Genomic DNA, 22,904 nt, shown 5'->3' on the forward strand with positions numbered 1-22,904 from the left:
TCTTACAAGGAGGCAAATAGGAATTCAAAATTTCAATATGATGACATAAGTGCTATGCTAATTACATACCGGCTATGGGAGTACAGAGGTAGATTAATTCTGCCCAGGTAGTTCAGGAACAATTTGCAGAGGAGATGGCATTTGACCTGTGACTTGCTTAACAGGAGTTCACCAGGATAAGAAGTTGGATTAGTGGGTAGAGATGGGGGGAGGTTCCCATCTTCCAGGAATTCTAGGCAGAAGGAACAGCATTAGCAAAGACATGATGGGGTGAGGGTACTGGGCATGTTTGGAAAGCTCTGAGTCTTTGAGTGTAGCTGGAACTTGTCTGGAAGAGATTGTCTAAAGCTAAGTTGAAGGGGTAAGGCCAAGGCCAATTTGTGAAAGTCTTTATGTGATACACTGTTATGGGCTGAACTGTGTCTCTGCAAAATTTATTTGTTGAAGTCCTAACCCCCAGTACCTCAGAATGTGATGGCTGCATGTGTAGATAGGGCCTTGAAAAAGGTAATTAAGTTACAGTGAGGTCATTCAGGTGGTCCCTAATCCAATATGACTGGTGTCCTTCTAAGAAGTGGAGATTAGAACACAGACACCCACAGAGCAAAAACCATGTGAAGACAAAGGGAGAAGACACCCATCTCCAAGCCAATGAGAGAGGTGTCAGAAGAAACTAACACTGCTGACACCTTGATCTCAGACTTCAGCCTCCAGAAATGTGAGACGATACGTTTCTATTAAGTCACTCAGTCTGTGGTACTTTCTTATGGCAACCCTAACAGACTATTACACATCCTAAAAAGAGGAATGGAGGGGATGTATTCTAGAGACATATGGAGTCAGAATCCAGGAGACTTGAGAAGTGAGGCAAGGTCAGGTGAGGAAGAGAGCAAAGCTAAGGATGGCTAAAGTTTTTAGCTTCAGATTTCCTGGGTAGACGGACGGTGGGGCGAGTCACTGTGAAATGCAGCAGAGGAGGAGGAGGTTGCATTGTCCTGTGGTCATTTCTCAAATATGTGTTACCCCTCAGCAAACCTGGAAATCCCATGCATAGTGCCAAGATCGTGTACTGCTTTTAAAGCTCGTGTAGGGCCTTGTCCAAGACACTACATAAACAGCACTGAATAGATGCTCATTTCAAAGAAAGCCTTTCCCAGGGGACTTGGAGGGTGGAAAAACCCATGGTTTAGCCAAGTATTTTATAGTTCTTATCACTAGATTTTCACTCGTTTCATGTATTCCACATAATTCAGAATTGCACAGTGCTGGGGGAAGTGCTGTGGTTGTTAAAAGCAGAAGCCCAAGAAGTGCTTGAGCTGCTGAAACTTGCTGAAGAGGCAGAGAAAGACATTTCTAATTGGCTGCATTTCATTTGCAAGGCTGGCAAATTTGACGTAGAAGTCTTAAGAAAATTGCTAAACCCCAGGGAATTGTCCTAGAATAAAAGAAAATCATCCTCATGTCATTTATAATACAGAGGCAAATGCCACGCTTTGTTGTCATTTCTGAGTTTTCACGAGATGTGTAACATTACAAAGCCCCACGATAGGACAAAAGGATCAACTCTTCAGCAATTTTATTAGTTTTGATTTTCCTTTTAGATTTTGCTATCATGTTCTCTATTTTCTCCCAGACCCCCTGTTTTCTTCTCCATTAGCAGTAACTAGAAAGACACTTGGCTGACAGATTCTGAAAGACTGCTTTCCTTTGCCCATTGTTTCTTCCTTCTCACTCCTTTCTCAGTTGACATCCAAATTTATTATATTCTCTGAAGCTCGTTTTTTGAACTAGCTTTATGTTTTTGAAAGTTTCTATCTCAAAGAAAAGATCTAGAGCCATACAAGATAGCATTAAAACATTTATTTATTGCCTCTCCCATTCCAAGCATTATAAATAATAAAGCATTTGTTATAGATTAAACTTTACATAATTTTCTTCCAAAGGCCTCTTCTAACATTCAGTAAAGACCTGATCACTTCTGAGGAGAAACACATAATGTACAACTACAAAGGAGAGGCTATTTGGGGAAGGGTATCCATCTGTGCAGGATTACTTGGCAAGTGTTTTAGGCTCGCAAAAAATCTGAGAAATGGCGCACCTCTTCATTCTTTCTTTTCCACTTGTTGTGTAAGGCCTCCAAACCCAATACCCGTGGGGCCAAAATTTTTGGCATAGCAAACTGTGAATGAGAAGAGGATGAAGGGGGAGACAATGCATTGGTTAGTGCCATTTTTTTCAGGGCTTTCTGTCTGAGCACAGTCCTTTTAATTATTAGAGACATCCTTTTGATAGATTTATGCATAAGTTCGCCAGGCACGGTGGCTCATGCCTGTAATCCCAGCACTTTGGGAGGCTGAGGCAGGCAGATCACCTGAGGTCAGGAATTTGAGACCAGCCTGGCCAACATAGAGAAACCCTGTCTCTACTAAAAATACAAAAAATTAGCTGGGCATGGTGGCATGTACTTCTGATCCCGGCTACTGGGGAGGCTGAGGCAGGAGAATTGCTTGAGTCCAGGAGGCAGAAGTTGCAGTGAGCCAAGATCACACCACTGCACTCCAGCTTGGATGACAGAGCAAGACTCCGTCTCAAGAATAAAAATAATAATAATAAAAAGATTTATGCATGAGCTAACTTTTTAAAATAAATTTAACAATACTTATCTTAGATCTGTTAATAAAAATTGTTTACACTTCTTGCCACTTTACTAAATGTGTTTGCAGATATTTTCTCATTTGAGGATTGCCTGCCCAGCCTCGTCCCCTGTTGCCTCCCACCTCTGCCTCCCTTCCTACATTCCAGGCACACAGAACCACTTGCAGTACCTGGAATGAACCATGATGTCCCAGCTTAAGTGTCTTTGTAATCAATGATCCCTCTTCCTGGAATGCCCCCTCCCAAACCCACATTCACCCATCAAGCCTCAGAGGAAGCCTGTCTTGTGAGAAGCTTTCCCCATTACCCCAAGCTGGTTCCTCTCCTCTTTTTAGGTGACTGCATTGTGAATGTTTCTCTACTATAGATTTTTTTTTTCACTTTGAAATGCAATTATTCATTTACATGTTAATTTCCCTACTGACTTCGGCAATATTTTAGGGTATTATGAGCTATGAAGGCTGAGGACCCCGTATGTCTTCTACTGCCAGGAGACGGCAACCATCTGTCAGATAGTGGGCTAGTTCCCATCCTGTGTCATCACAGGAAAAGCTTTGGCAGCTGATATGGTTTGGCTGTATCCCCACCTAAATCTCATCTTGATTAGCTCACATAATCCCCACATGTTGTGGGAGGGACCCAGCGGGAGATAATTGAATCATTGGGAGTGCTGTTCTCGTGATAGTAAGCCTCACGAGATCTGATGGTTTTATAAAGAGCAGTTCTCCTGCACTTGCTCTCTTGCTTGCTGCTATGTAAGGTGTGACTTTGCTCCTCCTTTGACTTCTGCCATGATTGCGAGGCCTCCCCAGCCATGTGGAACTGTGAGTCCATTAAACCTCTTTTTCTTTATAAATTACCCAGTCTTGAGTATGTCTTTATTAGCAGCATGAGAACAGACTAATACAGCAAACTACAGTTATAACTTATAAAGTCTTCCCTCTTAACTCCCTTTCCATTGCTCCTCTCACTTCATTCCAACATACTTCTTTGCAGATTCTTGAGACACTATCATTAAGTGATGAAACTCCACTGAGCAACAGAATAGGCCTAGGCTCAGGGGTGGAGGACGCATTGCCTTGGCCCTAGTGCATCCCTTCCTTTGATAGTGTCAAGAAGGAGCTAAGCCTCTACTATTTCTCCACAAGACCAAGGGATTATGGAGGCAGCGAGAGGCAGAGCCGCAAGGACCAGGAGGAAAACCAGATCTGTCCCTGTGATCACTAAGTAATGTGCAACATCAACAACAGAACTGTTAGTGGGGGGTAGGCAGGAGGGAGATAGACATGTCGTGATAAACTCCAGCGAGGCCAAACTGAGTTCACCCTCCTCCAGTCACCAGGTGAACTCAGGTGAACAGATGGTGTTTCGATTTTTGGAAGGGGGTGTGGTGTTAGTTGTCCTGGCCTGAGGCCTCTTCCAAGACCAGAGGCAGGGCACTGTTTCCTCCTCTTCCCTTCCTCTCTCCCCCAGGTGCCTAACTTCCCGAACCACTGAGCATCTGAAAGCATCTGGTCTCTGCCAGGTGCTCCAATGGAGAGGACCAGAGCTGGGTCAGGTGGGAGATTCCCTCCCCTTAGGTGGTTTTGCTCCTGAGAACCCAACGCTGCCCAGGCTGAGCAGCCATACCTCCTGGAAGACACGGGAAGACCTCCAGGCGTGAACATAATTTCCTCTCCCAAGGGCCCTTTTAGGGAAAACATATTTCAAGAAAGTCTCCAGAATCACTCACCTTTGCAATAAAGTTCCCCATCTTTGTCAGTGACATTTGTGGACTCCAGACTCTTCCCACAGATGGCACAGCGGAAACAGGTCTTGTGCCAAGGCTGAGGGGCACAGAAAAGTTGCATATTTAGTGAGGTAGGCAACACATTCTGTTTCCATTTCAAGTCCCTGACCAGCAGCATCCAGAGGAGTGACACGTCTTAACCATTTGCTTACCTAATGGGCCCCATAATTTCTCCAGGGGTTTGGAGAAAATGAGATGCTATGGCCTTAGCCAGCACTTCTCAGAAGCCTGAAAATGGATTTGTCATGGTGATTTGCATATGTTTTCCTTCAGAATAGACTAAACGGGAAAGGGCTTCCCCAGGCCAAAAAGATCCAAGGAACAAACTGGTCAGAGAAGGACTTGGGCTGGGGGCACTGGGTGATGTTTATGTTGAATATAAAGTTAGAGAAGGAAAAAAAATAAAGAAATCAGGCAATTGTTCAGGGAATTCAACCTTGTTTTAACTCTCTGGTTTAATTCCTCTGTGTAATTCTGAGGCAGAGTTGCATAATTTAGATGTTCTAGATCTCCATCCTCCTGCACATCTGTGTGTCTACCAGGTACAGCCCAGGGCTTCTCCTGTGTCTTCAAATGGCCAGTTTTAGGGTGGAGCCTGCCCTTGTGTTTGAAGTTAGATGCTCCCCACGGCCCTGCCTCCCACCATGTGGTATAAACATAATTTTTCTCTTTCCTCAGGTCTGACTCCTTTGGTGAGTACCCAGGCTTTGGGCCTGAAACTGGAACTTGCAGAGCACACATGCATGAGTGTCTCGGACATCTGATGACTTTCCTGAGAGCCAGGAAGTTCGTAAGTGAGGATGCTTCTCACTACTGTGAGGCATCTGCTATATGCATTGGTCACGGTGGCAGCAACAGGTTGAGTTAGGCAGTGGTTGGTCTGGGGCTGACATCTTTTGGGGGGATTGTGGACACTGGAGGGTAGACGGGCTTTTGCTTTGTATCCCAGAACTTTCAGCTGCGTGCCTTCCATCTAGTAGAATAATGCTTGCTGCATCAAACTGCACCAGTTCCAGCTTTCAAAGGGCAATGCTAGATGACAGACAGCCCCAGCCTGGGAAAGTGGCTGAGGATGTGTGGTTTCTAAAGTTGTTCTGGGAGCTAGAGAGAATGACAGCTGCTTGCAGCTCCCAATTTTTCTCTCATTCCTCCCAAATGGCCTGGTGGAGATGAGCAAATTCTGTCTGGCTCATACAGAAGGTCTTACCTTGCCACCTCCCATAACCTTCTCAGCAGCATAGACTGACTTGCCACATCGAGGGCACTTCTCGGACTCTCCAAACTTCCCAGTGAATTTGGAAGGGTTGCTGGTGGCAACTGAGCGTGCCGGCTTTGGGGACCTGTTGGAAATAGACAAATGAATGAAACGTAGATTTCCCTTGGCAAAGAGTAGAAGAGCTGTGTGGCCTTGAGAAAGTGACCTCACTTCCGTGTGTCTCAGACTCCTCATCTGGAAAATGGGGATAATGATGGTGTCTTTCTCATAGCGTTGTTGAGAGGGTTAAATGAGGCGACATTTGTAAAGCACTTAGAACAGTGCCCGCCTGGCATGTAGTAAGGGCTAATAAATGTTTGCTAAAATGGGTTTAGAGCTTTCCTTTTTGTTGTAAAGCACTTAGCAAATGTTCTAGTTATGTTAGCTTGTGTTATTGTTGTTGTTGTGTTGTTATTACTACTGTGCTTATTTGTGTTTTTCTGGACCATTTGCAAGGCCACTTCTTTCCTTTCTAAAGAGAGTTGTGAAAATTACAGAGCAAGGTGGGATTTTGACAATGGGTGCTAATCAGTTCCTGATGAACCACGGTCCATGAGCTGATGCATTCCTTATCACAAGCCAGGCTGTCGTCCTGCCTCCAAGGGTCACCTGTCCCAGGAGAACAATGTCCAAAATAGAGACATAATAATAGCCTCTCATGTGTTGGTATCTTTTGGTGTTTGCTTGTATATTATATCACTTGAGCTGTACCACAACCCTATAAGGTAGGCAGGGCTGGTTGGAGGAGACTGAGGATCAGAGTGTGACTGCCCAAGGCCAGGCAGCTCATGAATGATGGAACTAGGAGGAAATCCTAGGTCTTCAGACCTTGTTACTCTTTGTGCAGCATCACTAGGAAGCCCTAATGTTGAAAAGTGAACTTCAGTCAATGTGAGGCAGAGAATGCAGTGGTATATTTTCTTCCTTAACAAGAGTCTCCATTTGAGATTGAGTAATAAGAAAAACTAACAAAAAGAAGTTTTCTCTCTAAGATGACTAATCACACATCTCTCCACTTTTCCATGCTCTCCTGTGGCTTACTCTCTTTTGAAGGGATCAGCTGATTCCTCAGATGGCCGAAGTGCTCTCTGGGGGAGGCCCTCCATGGGACACTTCCTTGGTTGGGCTGGGCCTTTCTGGCCAGTCCCAGTGCAGAGCTCAGCCTGGAGGCCAGCTGGCCAGAGAGTAGTGTCAGGCCAGTGGCCATCAGACTTTCCTCAATTCTGGGCTGGAGGTCAATGTGGTTATCAAGAAAGTGGACCCAGGGGACCAGACTGGTGGATGGAGGCGGCCAGAGTAATGTCCCAGCTTCCCTAGGATAATGTGGCGGGAACTCTAGCACTGTATTGGCAGCCAGGGAACCCCCAGAAAAATCATGATTGATTGTTTACTCTGAGGCACAGCCCATCCTTGCAGACACACTCCGCCTGCCATGTGGACATTTGTCATCTTACAATCCAAGGGAAGAAATCTTTTCATGACAGGCACACAAAGAATGACCATTGCTGACCTGCCATATTTGTGTGATTTACACAGAAACTCTCAACGGGGAAGAAAGGAGACTCCATGCAGTTTTGCAAAGGTCAAACAATGGAACATCTGTACATCCTGGGTTTTCTCTTGACATGCAAACCAAGAGCCATGGTGTAAAAGTAATTGCCCTTTAGAATGGCAAATAATTTAAAGAGAGTCTTTGGAGAGATGACACATTGTTCGAACTTGGTCAGACTGAGTATTCCTATTGTTGGCAAGTCAACAATAGAGTCCACTCTCCCACTTCCAGAAAACGTTGCTATGGGAACGAAATGAACTGTCCTGATAATTGGAGACTTTAACAGGCAAGGGGGAGCAGGGCAGTAACTCACTGTTGGAACTGCAGGCCGAGATGCTCGCCCGTGTCTGTGCTGAGACAGCCAGCGCCTTGTCCATACCCGATCCCTTTGGGGCCATATCTGCGACCATAGCACACCTTGCAGTAGATCTCCGACTCATGAGCCGCGACTGTCGTGCTGTCAAGAGCCTTCCTGCAGGCCACTACCAGGAAAAGGAAGGGTCATGGGATTGGAATTGAAATCCTTCTCCCCTTCTTTGCACCCCCAATGCCATGCTCGGGGCCAGAGACCCAGCATGAGGGGCCCCTGAGCCAAGAATACAATGTTGATTCCTGACCAGAGTATCTGCCCTGAGTTGTGCACTCCAAGACAGTCCCGATCTCACAGATGACAAAATTGGGTTCAGTGGTTCCCAGCTGGAAAAGCGTGGAAGCTAGCATTAGAACGAGATATATAGTCTCAGACCTGCTAAGGACTGCATCCCTGAGTCTTCCCAAATGACATCAGGGAAGTGTGTGTGTGTGTGTGTGTGTGTGTGTGTGTGTTTGTGGGCGCGTGCGTTGGCAGGGGGTGGGTTAAGGCAGGAGAGAAACTTACTTTTTTCTTAATCATAAAAGAATCAGGATTGAGCACTTTCTGTACTTACCATAGCCTTTGAAGGACACTGTGATATTCAAGCAGACAATTATCATTGAGGCTAATTTTGGTCAAATTCTGGAAGCAGAGGAGGTGGGGAAGGGGGTAGACCTGCCTTATTAACTCCTTAGGCTTCTATTGGCTCAAGCCCCCTGGTTACTGTAGATTACCTAATGTAAAGTATCCTCCAGTATAAGGCAATCAAGCCCTCATTTTTCCAAAGAGAGGATTTATAGAAAGATTTATTTTGCAAATTTAAAAGGAAACTTTTAAAGATATAAATAAAAATGTCAAATATCTACTTATAATTTTAATTTAGTAATATAAATCAACAATATATTGATTTGGAAAGGTTACTTTTTTTCTAATCCCACATAAATTTGGGGAATAATTATCTCCAATTCTGTCTTTGCATCTTCAACATTGGCATCTCCCTCACCACCAGAATCATTTCTGGGGGCAGCTGGCCCAGCTTTTCTGAGCAGCTCACCTTCACTTCTATCTGTACGTTTAAAGAGGCAGCCCTGTTTTATACCTGAGTAGGAGGTTGTCACCTAGAAATTGCATCTCAACAAGAAGGACCTATTAGCATAGCATTAGGGCAGATTTTTTAAAAGATATAGAATTTCCACCATGTAATGACTTGCTACATTGCTTTGCAACAATGATTCTTAAAGGTTGTTTATAGTGATGCTCAGTGCTCATAATAGGGAGATAATATCCCCAGGAATAATAATATGTGTGCATTAAATGTATTTGCCTTTTAAAAAAACATTTCCATCAAATGATCCCTATAAGCAATCCAGCATTGAATGAGGTTATTTCAGGCTAATATGCCTTCTTCAAATGATATTATCTTTTTTAAAAAATAAAGTAATTGAATATGGGAGTGGAGGAAGAAGATAAGGTTGTAGATGAGGTAGGATTAGCCAGGGGCTGATGAGTGTGGGGCAAGGGAGTTTATTCTGGGACTTTATTTGACTATTCTGTCAACATTGTATGTGTTAAAAAATATCTGTACCAAAAAAAAGTTTAAATCAGTAAATAAAATAATTGGAAGACTGTCTTACAGCAAGAGAGACTTTATAAGGCTTTAAACACAAGGCATATCTTTTTTATGAAGATGAATTTGGAGGGAGAATGCCTTATATTGAGACATAGAAGGTATACACTTGTCTCTACCCTTCTTGTTACTGTCAGTTACCAACCTCCACAACAACTGCTTGCATATTTGCTGATGGTCTAGACTCTGAGTTCCTTGAGGGCAAGCCTGTTTTGTCTTAATATTCCGAGAATTTAGCACAAGGCCTGGGCCAGAATTAGTCCTCTGTAAACATTTATTGAGTACATGAATGAATGAATGAATGAATGAATGTGTCAATGTAAATCAGTGAGTTGTTCACAATTATACAATAGTAAGTTGCAGAGCCACGGCTTACCTCAGCTCTTTTGACTCCTAGTCCAGTGCTCATTCCCATCACTCCAAGACTGCCTATACCCTAAGGTGCCCTGGCCAATTCTGTAGCCACTCCCTGGCTTCTGATGAGCTTTTGTGAACAGACAAAGGAGAACAGTGCTGTCCAATGCTGTGGCCACAGCCACATGCTGTGCTGTAAGCACAAAATGCACATCAGATTTCAAACACTCAGTACAAACGCAAAAATCATGTAAAATATCCCACTGATCATTTGTATATTGAAGTATACATTGAAATTATAATGTTTTGGATATATTGAGTTAAATAAAATGTTTTAAGATTAATTTCATCTGTTTATTTGTACCATTTTAAAACTATGGTTACTAGAACATTTAAATTTACATATGTTGCTGCATTATATTTATTTCTTTTGGACAGCAAACTTACTTTCTAGATTTCATGATTAGTCTAGAGATTTAATTGTGAAGATTTATCTAGAAGTCAGGGGAACACTGGCCTGGGCACAATGTAAGGTAGACCCTGCGTCTCTGAACGCCTTTTCCAGCAGCTACAGAGTTGCCTGCGGACGGACAGGTGATTATCTTGTGGTAATAATATAGAAAAGTGTGCTCCTCTCTGGGGCTCTTCTACCCATCGTTCCTGAAATGTATGCTGCTCAAATCCTCATCCCATCAAAGAGTTCTCAGGAAATATCAAAGGGTTAAAAGGGATGTACCAAAAAATGCTCAAATCTCTTCTACTATGACTCCTTTGAACAGGGCATCTTCCTGCTACCTGGGAAAGACAAGACACCCTCTACTATGGAAAGCTTCCCTACAATTTCCTTTTCCCACGCAGTTACCAAAGTTGATCAAAGGAGAATACAGGCCTAGAAGCCTGGATTTCCATATCAAGACCCCCCAGTTTTCTCCTTGTAACAACCTGTGCAGTAGGTATAATCATCTTTTTTTATAAATGGAGAAATTGAGGCTCACCATGGTAAAATGACCTGCCCAAAATCTCAGTGAGTACATGGCAGAGCCCAGACTCAAACCCGAGTCCCTTTTACTCTAATTCTAGAATTCTTTCTAATATTCCTAATCCTGTTTTTTAAAGAATGCTAGCTCTCTTTGGACAAAAGCCCCAACAGATGGGGTCCAGCCCTTGGAGTTCTTTTCAATTGCATGGATGCCTTGCAGCTACCGGGCTGAAGCATGGGGGTGCTGGCAAGGCTGTGGGGACTAGTCGGGGAGGGGGCTCGCCAAATATCCAGCAGAGCTAGCCCTTAAGTCAGACCTCCTGGAGAGAAGCAGAGAAGGTAAGTGGCCATTTTAAAACCAAGGCCAATTTTCTCCCAAACAGGACTAGCTGCCAGGAAACAGTATAGAATGCAGTCATGTCAAAGAGCACTGGACATGGAGTCTAAAGGTAGAGGTTCATGTATAAGACTCTATCGCAGATGCACATGACCCGGGCTTAGATGTGAGAAATGACTTATCGAAAGTCACGTGAGTCAGGCAGGGCCAGACTGACAAGGTCTCAAGGTTCTCAAGGTTCTCAAGGTTCAAGCCACAAGGTCTCAAGGTTCTCCCTATTTTTGACACGTGTGAGTCAGTGTCTGGCGGGTAATGGTCAGGATTTCTTTCATGCAGTTACTGGTGCCCAGGCCCTGAAATGCTTCCCTCTCTGACTCTTACATACAGAGTTGGCATGTGTTGCCCCCCTGCCTGACATAGGTTCTCTCTCAGGCAAGACCAGTCACAGCTGGCTTCAGTCACAGCTGACCAGAAGGGGCAACATAGACAGCCAAATCCATCCTGGCTTCAGATAAGTGCTGGCTTCCTTTCTCTGCCAAGTCACATGTTGTCAATGTCGCCATGGGGTCAAAGTTTTCCCTACAGAGAGCAGTGACAGGCTAGTTTGTTCTGACGTTCAGCTACAGGAAAATGAATGGCCTCTGAGCTGGGCAAGCAGTTGAAGCAAGGGTATTCAGGAGAGCACCATCTTTTCTTGGTGGAGCCCAGGAGTTAAATTTCTAACCAGTTCCCAGGTAATGCTGATGCTGCTTGTCCCAGGACCACACTATGGGAACCACTGGCATACAGTGTTTGTGATTCAATGTGAATTTTGTGATGCTGTCCGGATGCTGAGGGGCCCCCAGGGTGTCCACCCAACTCACTGCAGTGGAAACACGTCTTGTGGAAACTCCTTCCATTGCACTGGATTTCTTCTGCATGGTAGACGGTCTTTTCACAGGCTCCACATTTTGCGCCTCCGCCCCAGTTTGGCATCTTGAAGACTATCTGGTCAAGGTCAAGTCTAAGGGGACATAAAGCAAATACCCTACATTGAAGTGGCCCCAGGAGTGAACCAATCTCTAATAGTGCAGTGGTCTGAAGACCAGGGTCCAGCCCAATTTTTTTTTTAGTGTTTCATTTATTCATTCATTTAGCAAACAGCTACTGTATGCTAGTCGTTAAATAAGCTCAGACACTTAGATGGCTTTGGGTAATCACTTTACCACTTGGGAACTCAGTTTCTTCTCCTGTTAAATTTCAGTAACATCTATTCCTATGTATCTCACAGGGCTCCCGGAAGGAATGAATAGGCTAATTTCATGTACATAAAAGTATATACAAAGATCGTTTTTTTTTCATCTCAAGTTTAAAAAATTATCCCATCAGAACTGGGAATCATCTGTGAAGATGGTATTTTCTTCTTGTCTAGCTAAGAGCTTCTCAAATCACCTTAGACCTTGCTAAATGCAGATTCTGGTTTGGTAGATCTGGGGAGAGGCAGGAAATTCTGCATTTCTAACAGACTCCAGGCAATATTGATGCTGCTGGCAGTGGACTACATTTTGGGTAGCAAATTCTTAGCTTATGTTGCTGATAGAAAGGCATATTAATAATATATAAAATCTCCTATTCCAAGTTATTCCTCATATCCATACATTCCTTTTTAAGAATATAATCACCCAGGCTATAAGATATATTGTCACTACACTAGGTCAGTAGTTGGAAACTTGCTTTCTGCTTTCAGGGCTACCCTCTACCTGCTGTGCATATCAGGATGAACTGCATAGCTTAACTTTATACCTGTTTTCCCACCTATACAGTTATTCTTTCCCCTGCTGCTTCAGTGTCCTTTAGAAAATCAAACGACATGATGTGCAGGAAGGTCCCACAGAGTTCACAGTGCTCAACAGGAGCCAGACCATGGTGCTGACATGTCCTTCTGCACCATTGGAGACATTCAGCTACAAGGAGCTGCTAATAGCCACAGCCCCAGGACTGTCATTGTCTCCTCACTACAGAATTACATTTAAGAGATATTAGCCAAAGAAAATTATTTAAAAAAAAATTGTCCTCTGTATTTTTAGTAGAGACGGGGTTTCACCATGTTGGCCAGGCTGGTCTCAAACTCCTGACCTCAAGTGATCTGCCCGCCTCGGCCTTCCAAAGTGCTGGAATTACAGGCTTGAGCCACCGTGCCCGGCCTAAACAAAAATTAGCCAGGTGTGGTGGTGGGCACCTGTAATCCCAGCTGCTTGAGAGGCTGAGGAAAGAGAATCACTTGAACCCAGGAGGCGGAGGTTGCAGGGAACCAAGATTGTACCACTGCACTCCAGCCTGGGCAACAGAGCGAGACTCCGTCTCAATAAATAAATAAATAAATAAATAAATAAATAAATAAATAAATAAAATAGTAATAATAATTGTCCTCATCTGCATATGTTTTTAGTATGAATCCAAGTTTTCAGTTTCCTCAAAGCAGAACTAAAATAAGCCATTGATGTTAAATGAAATTTCTGAAATTCAGCTGCCCAGGGGAGCTGAATTTTCACTGGGATCCTCTGGTTTCTAAGAAGCCTAGTGTGTCATGACATGGAGCACTATCCAGCCATTCTGAGTGGCTGCTTCTGACCTTCACTTTCCCTTCTGGGAAGCCAGTCACCTTCTTATAATAGTTGGCGATTAACACTAAGCCCTCCTGGGTCAACTGGTCCGGATTGTATCTCACGGTCTCATAACAAAGGCAGTTTTTTGCTAAGAAACAGAAAGTAAATAGCAAACAGACCGCTGAACCTGATACTAGGTCTAGAAGGAATGTTTCTGTCTAAATATTCCCCCAAAGAGCTTTTCCTGCTTAGAAAAACTGTGAGGTTAGCCAGGAACATCCTATCCTTCCTCTCACAGAAGTAGGATCTTCTGCTAATTCAGTAAAATTTTAGAAAAGAACTTTAAAAAAGGAAACATTGGGCTGGGCATGGTGGCTCACACTTATAATCCCAGGACTTTGGGAGGCCAAGGCAGGAGGATCACTAGCCCAGGAGTTTGAGACCAGCCTGGGCAACATAGTGAGGCCCCTGTCTCTACCCCACCCCCCAAAAAGTTACCCTGGTGTGGTGGCATGCTCCTGTAGTCAGTCCTAGCTACTCAGGAGGTTGAGGCAGGAGAATCACTTGAACTCAGGAGTTCTAGGCTTCAATGAGCTATGATCACACCACTCTACTTCAGCCTAAGTGACAGAGTGAGGCCCTGCCTCTAAAATAAATAAATAAGAATTTCTTAAAAAATGGAAGCATGTGGTTTTTCTATTTCTGTAGTTCGGGTTGTTTAGGAAACTAGAAGGAGTAATGGATTTTGAGTTGAAAGACTTAGAATTAAAACTCACATTCATTCATTCATTCATTCACTCATCCTGCATTTACTACCTGCCTATCATGTGTCAAGTACTGCACTAAGTACTCAGTGACAAAAGGGGGAAAACTTATAAAAATGAGTAGTTTGTGACCCCTGGCATTGAGAAGCCCATGTTGTAGTGAGAAAAATAGACAAGATTCAGATGCTCTGTACCAGAGAAGAGTCTTGTGAGACATGCTACAGAAACTCAAATGACAGAGTGGCTCCCCACGTTTAGTCTGGGGATAAAGGCAGTGAACTGTTGGAGGGTCACAGAAGAGATCACATTCAAATGGGGGTTTGAAGGGTGAATAGGAGTTCACCAGATACAGAAAAGTGGGAAGGAATAATGCTAATGAAATCATGCAGAGAGAAGAGCAAGCAGAAAGGCATAGAGGCCTAAATAGCCTCTAAAATAGCCCAGATTTGTTTATTTTGGACTCCATTTAAACTACAGACTTTCAGGGCTGGAATAGATTTTTAAGATTGCTGGACCCTCTCATTTATAACCAAGGTGTATTTAAAAGTAAGCATTTAGGGATATTTTTCTTAGCCAACTTCTTTTTATACAATCCATTCTTCTCTCATTAAAGATGTTACATTTTCTAGAAAAGAATAGACTCACATAATTTTGCTCATGTTCATTTTGATCCTGAGTTTCAGCATGATACAAAATAGAGGAGAAATATAATAAATTTCCTCCAGGAACATGGCAGTGACACTTGTAAAATTAATGATATAGAAATTTTCAATGAAAACAACCTTAGGTCAAATTTCTCATTTCAGATTTGCAGTGGAGATTTCATTGGCATGTCTTGCAAGTTAATAGGAGACAGAGATACCACTTGGGGGATAAAAATACATATATATCTGTGTGTGTGTGTGTGTGTGTGTGTGTGTGTGTGTGTATTCATTGCCTAGGCATACTTTTCAAAATGAGAATAGGATTACAGATAATATCTCCTTCACAAACTAATGTATCCTAGCACTGGTTGTTTTTAAGTGATCATAAATATCTGACATATATCATCAGGACTTGAAATTTAAAATAGAAATCTGTAAGTACTCTATTAATGATGCTCAGTTCCATTTCTGAAGATGGGAATGTAACCATGGAGGCTAAACAGAAGATGTCTCACAGGCCAAAAAGTAGAGGATATTTTAAAGCATCCTGAATCCAGGCCAGGCATGGTGGCTCACGCCTGTAATCCCAGGACTGAGGCCGAGGCGAATGGATCATGAGGTCAAGAGATCAAGAACATCCTGGCCAGCATGGTGAAACCCCATCTCTACTAAAAATACAAAAATCAGCTGGGTGTGGTGGCATGCACCTGTAGTCCCAGCTACTCAGGAGACTGAGGCAGGAGAATCACTTGAACCCAGGAGGTGGAAGTTGCAGTGAGCTGAGATCGCGCCACTGCACTCCAGCCTCACGACAGAGTGAGACTCCATCTGAAAAAATAAATAAATAAATAAATAAATAAAAAGGCATTCGGAATCCAGAGACATGGATTCTAATCTCGACCTTGAACTCGGGTAAAAAATGTTGATACTAGTATCTCCTGGACAGGACCATTGTGAAGGTCACGGAAATATGATGGAATTTAAAGCAGTATTGAGAAATTATTTTTTCCCACTTCACTTTAGGTTACTCAAATGGCACCAATGTGCTAATTAAGGAGCTGTGATTTGAAATCCCAGTTAGGTCCTGGCTTATGAACATAACCTTTTCAGCTTCCCACATTGCTTTGGAATTCTTGTGTCCCAACACTCCCCTAGACAGTCCCAGAATGTGAGTTTACCCTGGCAAGGTACCAAGGGATGGGCCATTTGTTTATCAGCGTTGCCTGGTACTGGCAAGGGTCATTGAAGGTGGGATACAATTATAGGCTTGCCCGTCACTCAGCCCTGTTTGTCACCTGGGTCACAATCTCCATCATACCACCTGGCACGACTCTCTGGGCCAGTCCCTGAGATGACTATGTTGTCAAAGACAAATCATGGGTCAAGATTGAAATGGGGGACAGTCTGGAATTTACAAGGATGAGATAGAATGGACAGCCCTGTGACATCAACTTGGAAGAGGTTGGACTCCAGATTTGGATACTCAGATCCCAGTGAGAGACTACCTTGTGCCCGCTTTTAAACTAAGATGTAACTAATACCATAGAAGAGATTATACTAGGAATGTGCTTCAGTGGGGCAGTGGGAAAAACACTGGATCAGGTGCCAGAGGCTGGAGTTCTAGTTCCATTTTGCCTCTTCGAAGCTGTGTGATCTGGGAAAACCATTCAATCTCTCTGAACTTCAGTGTCTTCACTAGAATGAGGGCAATAATCCTTTTTATTTCACTGTTGCTGAGAGGACCCTATTAGTTCAAGTACTCTCATATCATTCTGTAAATTGTAGAATAATATAAAATGTGAGAACCAATTGGGTTCTCCCACAATTTTAAGTTGTCATTCATCAATCTGAATTTTCAAAAGAATAACTAAACTGTGTATCTTGGGCACATTCTTCCTAATCCAACTATTTCTCCCTTCCTCCCTCCCTCCCTCCCTTCTTTCCTTCCTTCCTTCCTTCCTTCCTTCCTTCCTTCCTTCCTTCCCTCCTTCTTTCCATCCTTTTTCCTTTCCTTCCCTCCCTTCCTCTCTCCATCTCTTTCTCTCCCTCTTTTCCTCTTTCTTTCTTTCTTTCTTCTTTCACTACCAACTATAAAGCTGAGCAATGATGAGTCAGGGCAAAAGCGGTGGGTACATAAAATGAGCACCCAGGAGGGAACTTTAGGCCGTGACTTTGGGCAGAGACCTCAAGCCACAGTGCCACAATGCCACCGTTTTCAGCTCAGTGCTAGCTCAGTTGGTCATCCTACTAGATGCCTGATTTCCTGCAGTGAGTTCAATTGTCTACACTGGCTGAAGCAAAGATTTTGGATCATAGGAACACATATATATATGGAATCTAAGCGATAGTAATAGTCATTTCTAACTTTATTATTGAAGTTAACATGCTGGAGCACTGCCCTTGGGTATGTTTAATCTTCACAACAACCCTTCAAGGTAGGTACTATTATAACATTTACTTTACAGATGAAATGGAGGCTTTGGGAAATTACATTAGTCCAAGTTCATGGGACTGATATGTGTCACATGAATAGATTGGAACTTACGTTTCTCTGACTCCAAAGCTTTACATATATTATTTTATGTCAGTTGCTTTACATATTTTATTTTTTAATACTTACAACAGCTGCCCAGAGCAAATTTTATTTCCATTTTTATGGATAAGAGAACTGAAGAGAGAGCTTAAGTAGCTTTTCCAAGGTCACACAGCTAGTAATTGGAAGAGCTGCCATTCAACCCCCCGTTAAGCTGGTTCTGTATCTCATGCTCCTGTTTATAACACTGGGGAGAGGACAAGGGTCAGCACCTCCATCACCCAGACTTCCCAGTTGATGGGAATTGAGACGTGACCAATCCATTGTCTCTCCATGGGACACAGAGGGTACTCAAGGGTGGGACTAACAGGGAAACTGAATTCATTCACTGAAATCAATGACTTTCTGAGTTACGGCTGTTCAACATGGAAAGGGCTTCCTTGGAACTGGAGATTTCTTCCGCACTATTGATTTTCAGCTGAGGTGGGGACGGACGTCCAAGTGGCTGCTATACAGTGAAGTCCCTTCAAGGGTCCTTTAAGCCCTGAGACAGATTTAAGGATCTGAAAAGTGATTGAAACCTCACTTTGCAGAAAAGCTGCCCAATGGGGTGCCCTCTCAAACCCTCTCCTTTATTCACTCTTAATTTGGGTAAGAAAGATGACATAGCCACAGTGAAAACCATGGGCTTTGGAAGAACCAAGCTTAAGTTCAGAAACACTAACTGTTGAACACTGGGCAAGTTGCTCAAATTCTCTGACCCACTGTCTTCAATGCATGTCCTCATGTAAAGACAATATGAGAAGGCTTGTCTGGGAAGGTTGTTTTCAGGTTAAAGGAGATAATAATAGCTAAGACACCATATAGAATTACTTAATACATAGCAGGAATTGAATAATTGTAGTTACTTGCATCATGACTATTATTGTTGTTATTACATTATCTCCAGTTTTCAAGTCTGTTCTTTTAGAACAAACAACTCACTCCCTGCTTGTTTTTCATGGCCCTTCTGGTTCAGACTGTGAATCAGCTTTGTTTTTCAGCCTTCGGAGTGTGCCGTGCCCCAGGACAGGTGTGCCTGGGTCGGGGTGAGAGTCGGTCCCCTTGCGTTGTTGGATTGGGTTGGAGGCAGCATGCCTAGCCAGGGGCCCTGTAGTCTGGGGAGCTCATGCCCTTCAGTTCTCGGTGTAGGACATTCAAGGTCAGTGGCTGCTTCCTCCTGAGCTTCTGAACCCAGATATATGACGTCCTCCGGCCAGAGGCCCTTTCACAGAGCCCAGGAAGAACAGGTTGCTCATTGCCAGCATGGAAATAAACCTGAGTGTTGGCTCTCAGCCCCTTTTAAACTCAGACGTGGTAGACATACATTAAATGAAGGCTGTAGAACATGGGCATCTTACACCTTTTGTGAAATTGTATCTGAAGCGTGGCCAGCTTTTACTTCCCAAAACTCACTCTTTGTTCTATTTTGACCTCTACAATTTATTTCTAAAGACCACATCATATCCCAGTTTACCTCCTGGCTCTGCCGCTTTCTCAGCCATGTGATGCTGGGCAATTCCTCAGCTTTCTTGAACTTTAGTTTCTTCCTCTGAAAAATGAGTTTTGCATAACTTTTTGTGACCCTTAAATAAGCTAGTACTCGTTCCATGCCTGCCTAGGCCATAAACGACCATCAAATCATGATCAACCCTTTCCCACAGTAAAGCTCAGAAAAGGCTCCATCCTCAATGCCCTTTAAGACCATTACTGTCTCCCTTCCTGCCATTCTTCACTGGGATGAATAACTGCAGTTTTTCACATTTGCAGGCATCACATTTCTCTTTGTGCATGAAGCCCAACCCTCTATACAGTATTTATTCACAGATATCTGAACAGCACACTTGTAACTGGAAATCTGTCTGCCTCAGAACTTGTATTTCCTGTGTATTATATTCCTAGACCTGGGTCTTTCCTCTTGTAAAACAAATTAATTATCTTCTAACTCCTGGTCAGCTTCTTACCACTTTGACCTCTGGACTTTTATCAGCACGCTTGTACTTAGCAGGAAACCCCCCCAAAACCCACTGGGTTTGGCTGTATGCCTTTTCTCAACGGCCTCACATATTTGTATGGTTATATTAAACTTTACAAAAGTACTTTCCTACACTTTATCTCATTCAATTCTCACAAGTCCCTTTGATAGAGGTAGGCTACCCTTAGTTTTATTGTTCAGAAAATGGAAACTCAGATAAGTTAAGTGATATTCAGAGCTATAATTTGAACGGGCTCTATAACCGATTATCTTTATTTTCTTCTTGAATATCCCAGGATTTCTGAGTTTCTATTCTATCAAGATTCTGTCTCCACTTCCTCCAAGGGAATTTTGGCTATTTGCTGGCTGAATGCTGCTGCAGCTCCCTCTTCCTTCATTCCTCTCTTCCTCCCTTCCTCCCTCCCTCCTTCTCTCTTTCCTTCCCCCCTTCTCTCCTTCGAAGGAGGAGGCCCCTTGCCCTGTGTCTCCTGTTTCTGATGGATGACACGTGTGTCTGGGCTGCAGAGCACCTGTCTGCCTGAACCCCAGGGAGGACACAAAGCCCTGGGGCTCAGCTACACCTCCTGCCCAATAGCCTGGGCTCATTGCCACTGACCACAAATGACTGAGTTGTTCAGAAAGGGAACAAAGCCAAGTCATAAGACTCCCTCACATTTTCTGGATCATAAAGCAGTTCTACATGCATTGTGATGAATTGTATGTACCCAGCATTGAGATTTAATCCCAGATGTAAACTGAGGACACAGGCCATCCCCAATTTCCCACTCTTCGTGCTATTCACTTATACCCTTCCCTGCATAGAGCTGCCTCTACCTCCCTCCAGCCCTGACATAGGAGATGGTCCATACATGCTTATTAAATTACATTGAATCGTATTGCAGAGACAAGGTTCCTCAGACCAGTAACTCAACTCCTCCTTCTTGGAGGAGTCACCACCTTGGCTCAGGAACAGGGCAGAAATTAGAGTCGGCAGCTTGGATCTTTCAGCAGCATTTCCACTCAGACCATTGCTTAAAACCTCTTCTTATTCTCAATCACACCTATGTCTGTCATTCACTGGGATATTTTAAAAAGTCCTTGACTAAAACCTAGAGGAAACAGTGGGAATCCTAACCATTGGATGAATTATCCTCCCATTTAATAGAGCTTTTAATATATTTCAACATAGCAATGTCTTTTTGGGGTCCAGTTTTGATTAATTTCAAAAGATTAAAAGCAAACTTGTTGCTGAATATCTTTGGGATACAAAAGTCTATTTAAAATCAACAAGCCCAAAATCTCAGTCATTCACCACGACCTTTTGAATAATACCATTCCAGGTAAATTGAGCATGGGAAAGCTGTCTTATATATTGCATCTAGTACAATCGCTTATCGCTTTGTATCTGTGCAGTACTTTACAGTTTGGAAAAAATGTCGCCAATTTATATTGATCCTTGCAGAAGAGGAGACCAAGCCCCTGAGGGCAGGAACCTTCTCAAAGTCTGTCATCCATGAATTATATGGTGGTTGTAGGACTAGAAGGTCAGCAGACTTTCTATTATTTTCTCCCGCTTTCCAGTTGTTCCAACTAAGATGACAGGAAATGTAATTCCACCACGTAAGTAGTTTTATAATGAGGATAATTCTTTACTCATTTATCTGCCTATGAGGTCCCTTAAGCCCCCCAAATATTAACCATCCTTGCAGGAATTTTTTAATACCTGCTAGATCCACACCAGAGTCAAGTACAACTTGAGCCTCCTTGCACAGAACCAGAGAGGGTGCTGGCACTTGAGACGTAAAATGCGCCCTTACTCTATGGGACCCTTTATAGTCCAAACCAGCCACAGAACCAACCCACCTCCAGCTCAAATGTCTGCCTTGCTCCACTCACCTGCCTGTGTGGACTCCGTTCAGCTCAACTGAGTCTGAGGGGCTCTTGTCGTCTTTAAATATATGAAGGCTGTCACCAGCCTTGGCCTGCTGGGGGAAGGGCAGGAGGGAGGCCAAGGGAGAGGGTGAATGAGACGTGAGTAACACAACTGCTATCAGGGGCTGAAAATAGACTGTGACCAAAGCCCTGAGTTTTGTCTCCCCCAACCCCCCAGCCAGCTGTGAGCCTCTTGGAGAACCGTATCACTTGGGTTCTATTTGCACTGCCAATTGCTTATGGCACCAAGGGATCAATTTATGAAGTGTGTCATTTCTGATCAAGTGGTTGGAACAGGAACAAGAGCTAAGGGTTTAACATCGAAAATCATTTCTCCAGGCCCCCACCCCACTGACCTTCCTGGAAATCAATGCAGGGTACCTGCAAATGAGTCATGTGCCATATCTGGGAGCCTCTGGAACTTAGAGCCACAGGTCACCACACTCGTGAAGAGAACTCAGAGCTAAAAATAAGGGTGATGGGTGTCTGAAACGATACTTAGATAATCTCTTCAAAGAAGCTTGGGGGAAAAAAGGTTGGCACATCACTTGGGACCTGTCACTCCATCTATCCTAGGAAACGAAGTTTTCTCTAAAAAGTTTTGAGTTACTTTGTTATTATCCTTTTCTATTTAAGAATTTGATACAGCAGTGCATATTTATCATCATCAGATTATATTTATAACATCTTGATATGTCTCTGTAGACCCATATTTTCTTTGGAGGTCTAATTTTTCTTTGTCTGGAATTCACACCGTTTAAATTTGATCAAGCACCAGGGACTGATATAAATTATGGCATTGAAAAGCTGACAAGAGGTTCAGAGATGTGAAGACCAATTCTTCATGTTATAGATGAGGAAACTGAGGCACCAAGCCCCTTCCACTCATGTTGACCCGGATGTTGAGGTAAGGTACATGTAGAACCCAACCGGGAGGTTCATGATCCAGCCTTCACATCAGATATTAGCCCTTTGGTTACCTGCCCACAAAGCAATTGTTGAAGGATAGAATATTTCACTGTCAAGAAGGTTGCAGTAATTTCACAGACGGCCGTGGCATAGCCTCCTATGAGATATCCGTGGTCAGTGTTTTCACTAAATGGCATCTTCATCATAGAGACGAGGCAATCATGAGGATTTTAGAAAGTTAAAGCTAGAAAGGACTTTAGAAATCGTCTAGGATAGTGGCTTTTGTTTGTTTGTTTGTTTGTTTAGAGAAATGGTTCCGTTCTGTTGCCTAAGCTGGAGTACAGTGGCATGATCACAGCTCACTGCAGCCTCGATCTTTTGGGCTCAAGCAATCCTCCTGTCTCAGCCTCCTGAGTAGCTGGGACTATAGGCGCACACCAGCACGCCTGGCTAATTTTTTTGTAGGGATGTGGTTTCACCATTTTGCCTAGGCTGGTCTCAAACTTTGGGCTCAAGTGATCTGCCCACCTCGGCCTCTCAATGTGCTGAGATTACAGGCTTGAGTCACTGAAACTGGTCAACCAATAGTAGCTTTAAAATTTTTTTGTGTGTGTGTTTGCATC

General features: G+C 43.4%; 1 protein-coding gene across 2 annotated transcripts; it reads right to left on the bottom strand.

The window, feature by feature from the left end:
• Positions 1 to 1,462: 1,462 nt before the first annotated feature.
• Positions 1,463 to 21,366, bottom strand: CSRP3 (cysteine and glycine rich protein 3). 2 transcript variants are annotated; one of them, XM_003830467.6, is made up of 6 exons: positions 21,337 to 21,366; positions 11,764 to 11,903; positions 7,565 to 7,733; positions 5,652 to 5,784; positions 4,388 to 4,481; positions 1,463 to 2,179 (listed from the first exon to the last, which is right to left on the bottom strand). In XM_003830467.6, exons 2-6 carry the CDS (start codon positions 11,873 to 11,875, stop codon positions 2,103 to 2,105), a joined length of 585 nt encoding a protein of 194 aa, XP_003830515.3. In that variant the 5' UTR covers positions 11,876 to 11,903; positions 21,337 to 21,366; the 3' UTR covers positions 1,463 to 2,102. The 2 variants fall into 2 exon arrangements, with proteins under 2 accessions (XP_003830515.3, XP_034788176.2); XM_034932285.4 differs by lacking the exon at positions 7,565 to 7,733.
• Between the last annotated feature and the right edge of the window lie 1,538 nt (positions 21,367 to 22,904).

The sequence above is a fragment of the Pan paniscus genome, chromosome 9, assembly GCF_029289425.2.
Source record: "Pan paniscus chromosome 9, NHGRI_mPanPan1-v2.0_pri, whole genome shotgun sequence".
In the NCBI taxonomy this organism is placed as follows: domain Eukaryota; kingdom Metazoa; phylum Chordata; class Mammalia; order Primates; family Hominidae; genus Pan; species Pan paniscus.

Bases quoted from the DNA above. Each gene is read 5' to 3' on its own strand.
- CSRP3 (XM_003830467.6), bottom strand. From the start codon at position 11,875: ATGCCAAACTGGGGCGGAGGCGCAAAATGTGGAGCCTGTGAAAAGACC. The intron at 7,734-11,763 runs GTGAGTTGGGTG...TTTTCCTGGTAG, and splicing joins CAAGACGTGTTTCCACTGCA to TGGCCTGCAGGAAGGCTCTT. The intron at 5,785-7,564 runs GTGAGTTACTGC...TATTTCCAACAG, and splicing joins CTCGGCCTGCAGTTCCAACA to GTCCCCAAAGCCGGCACGCT.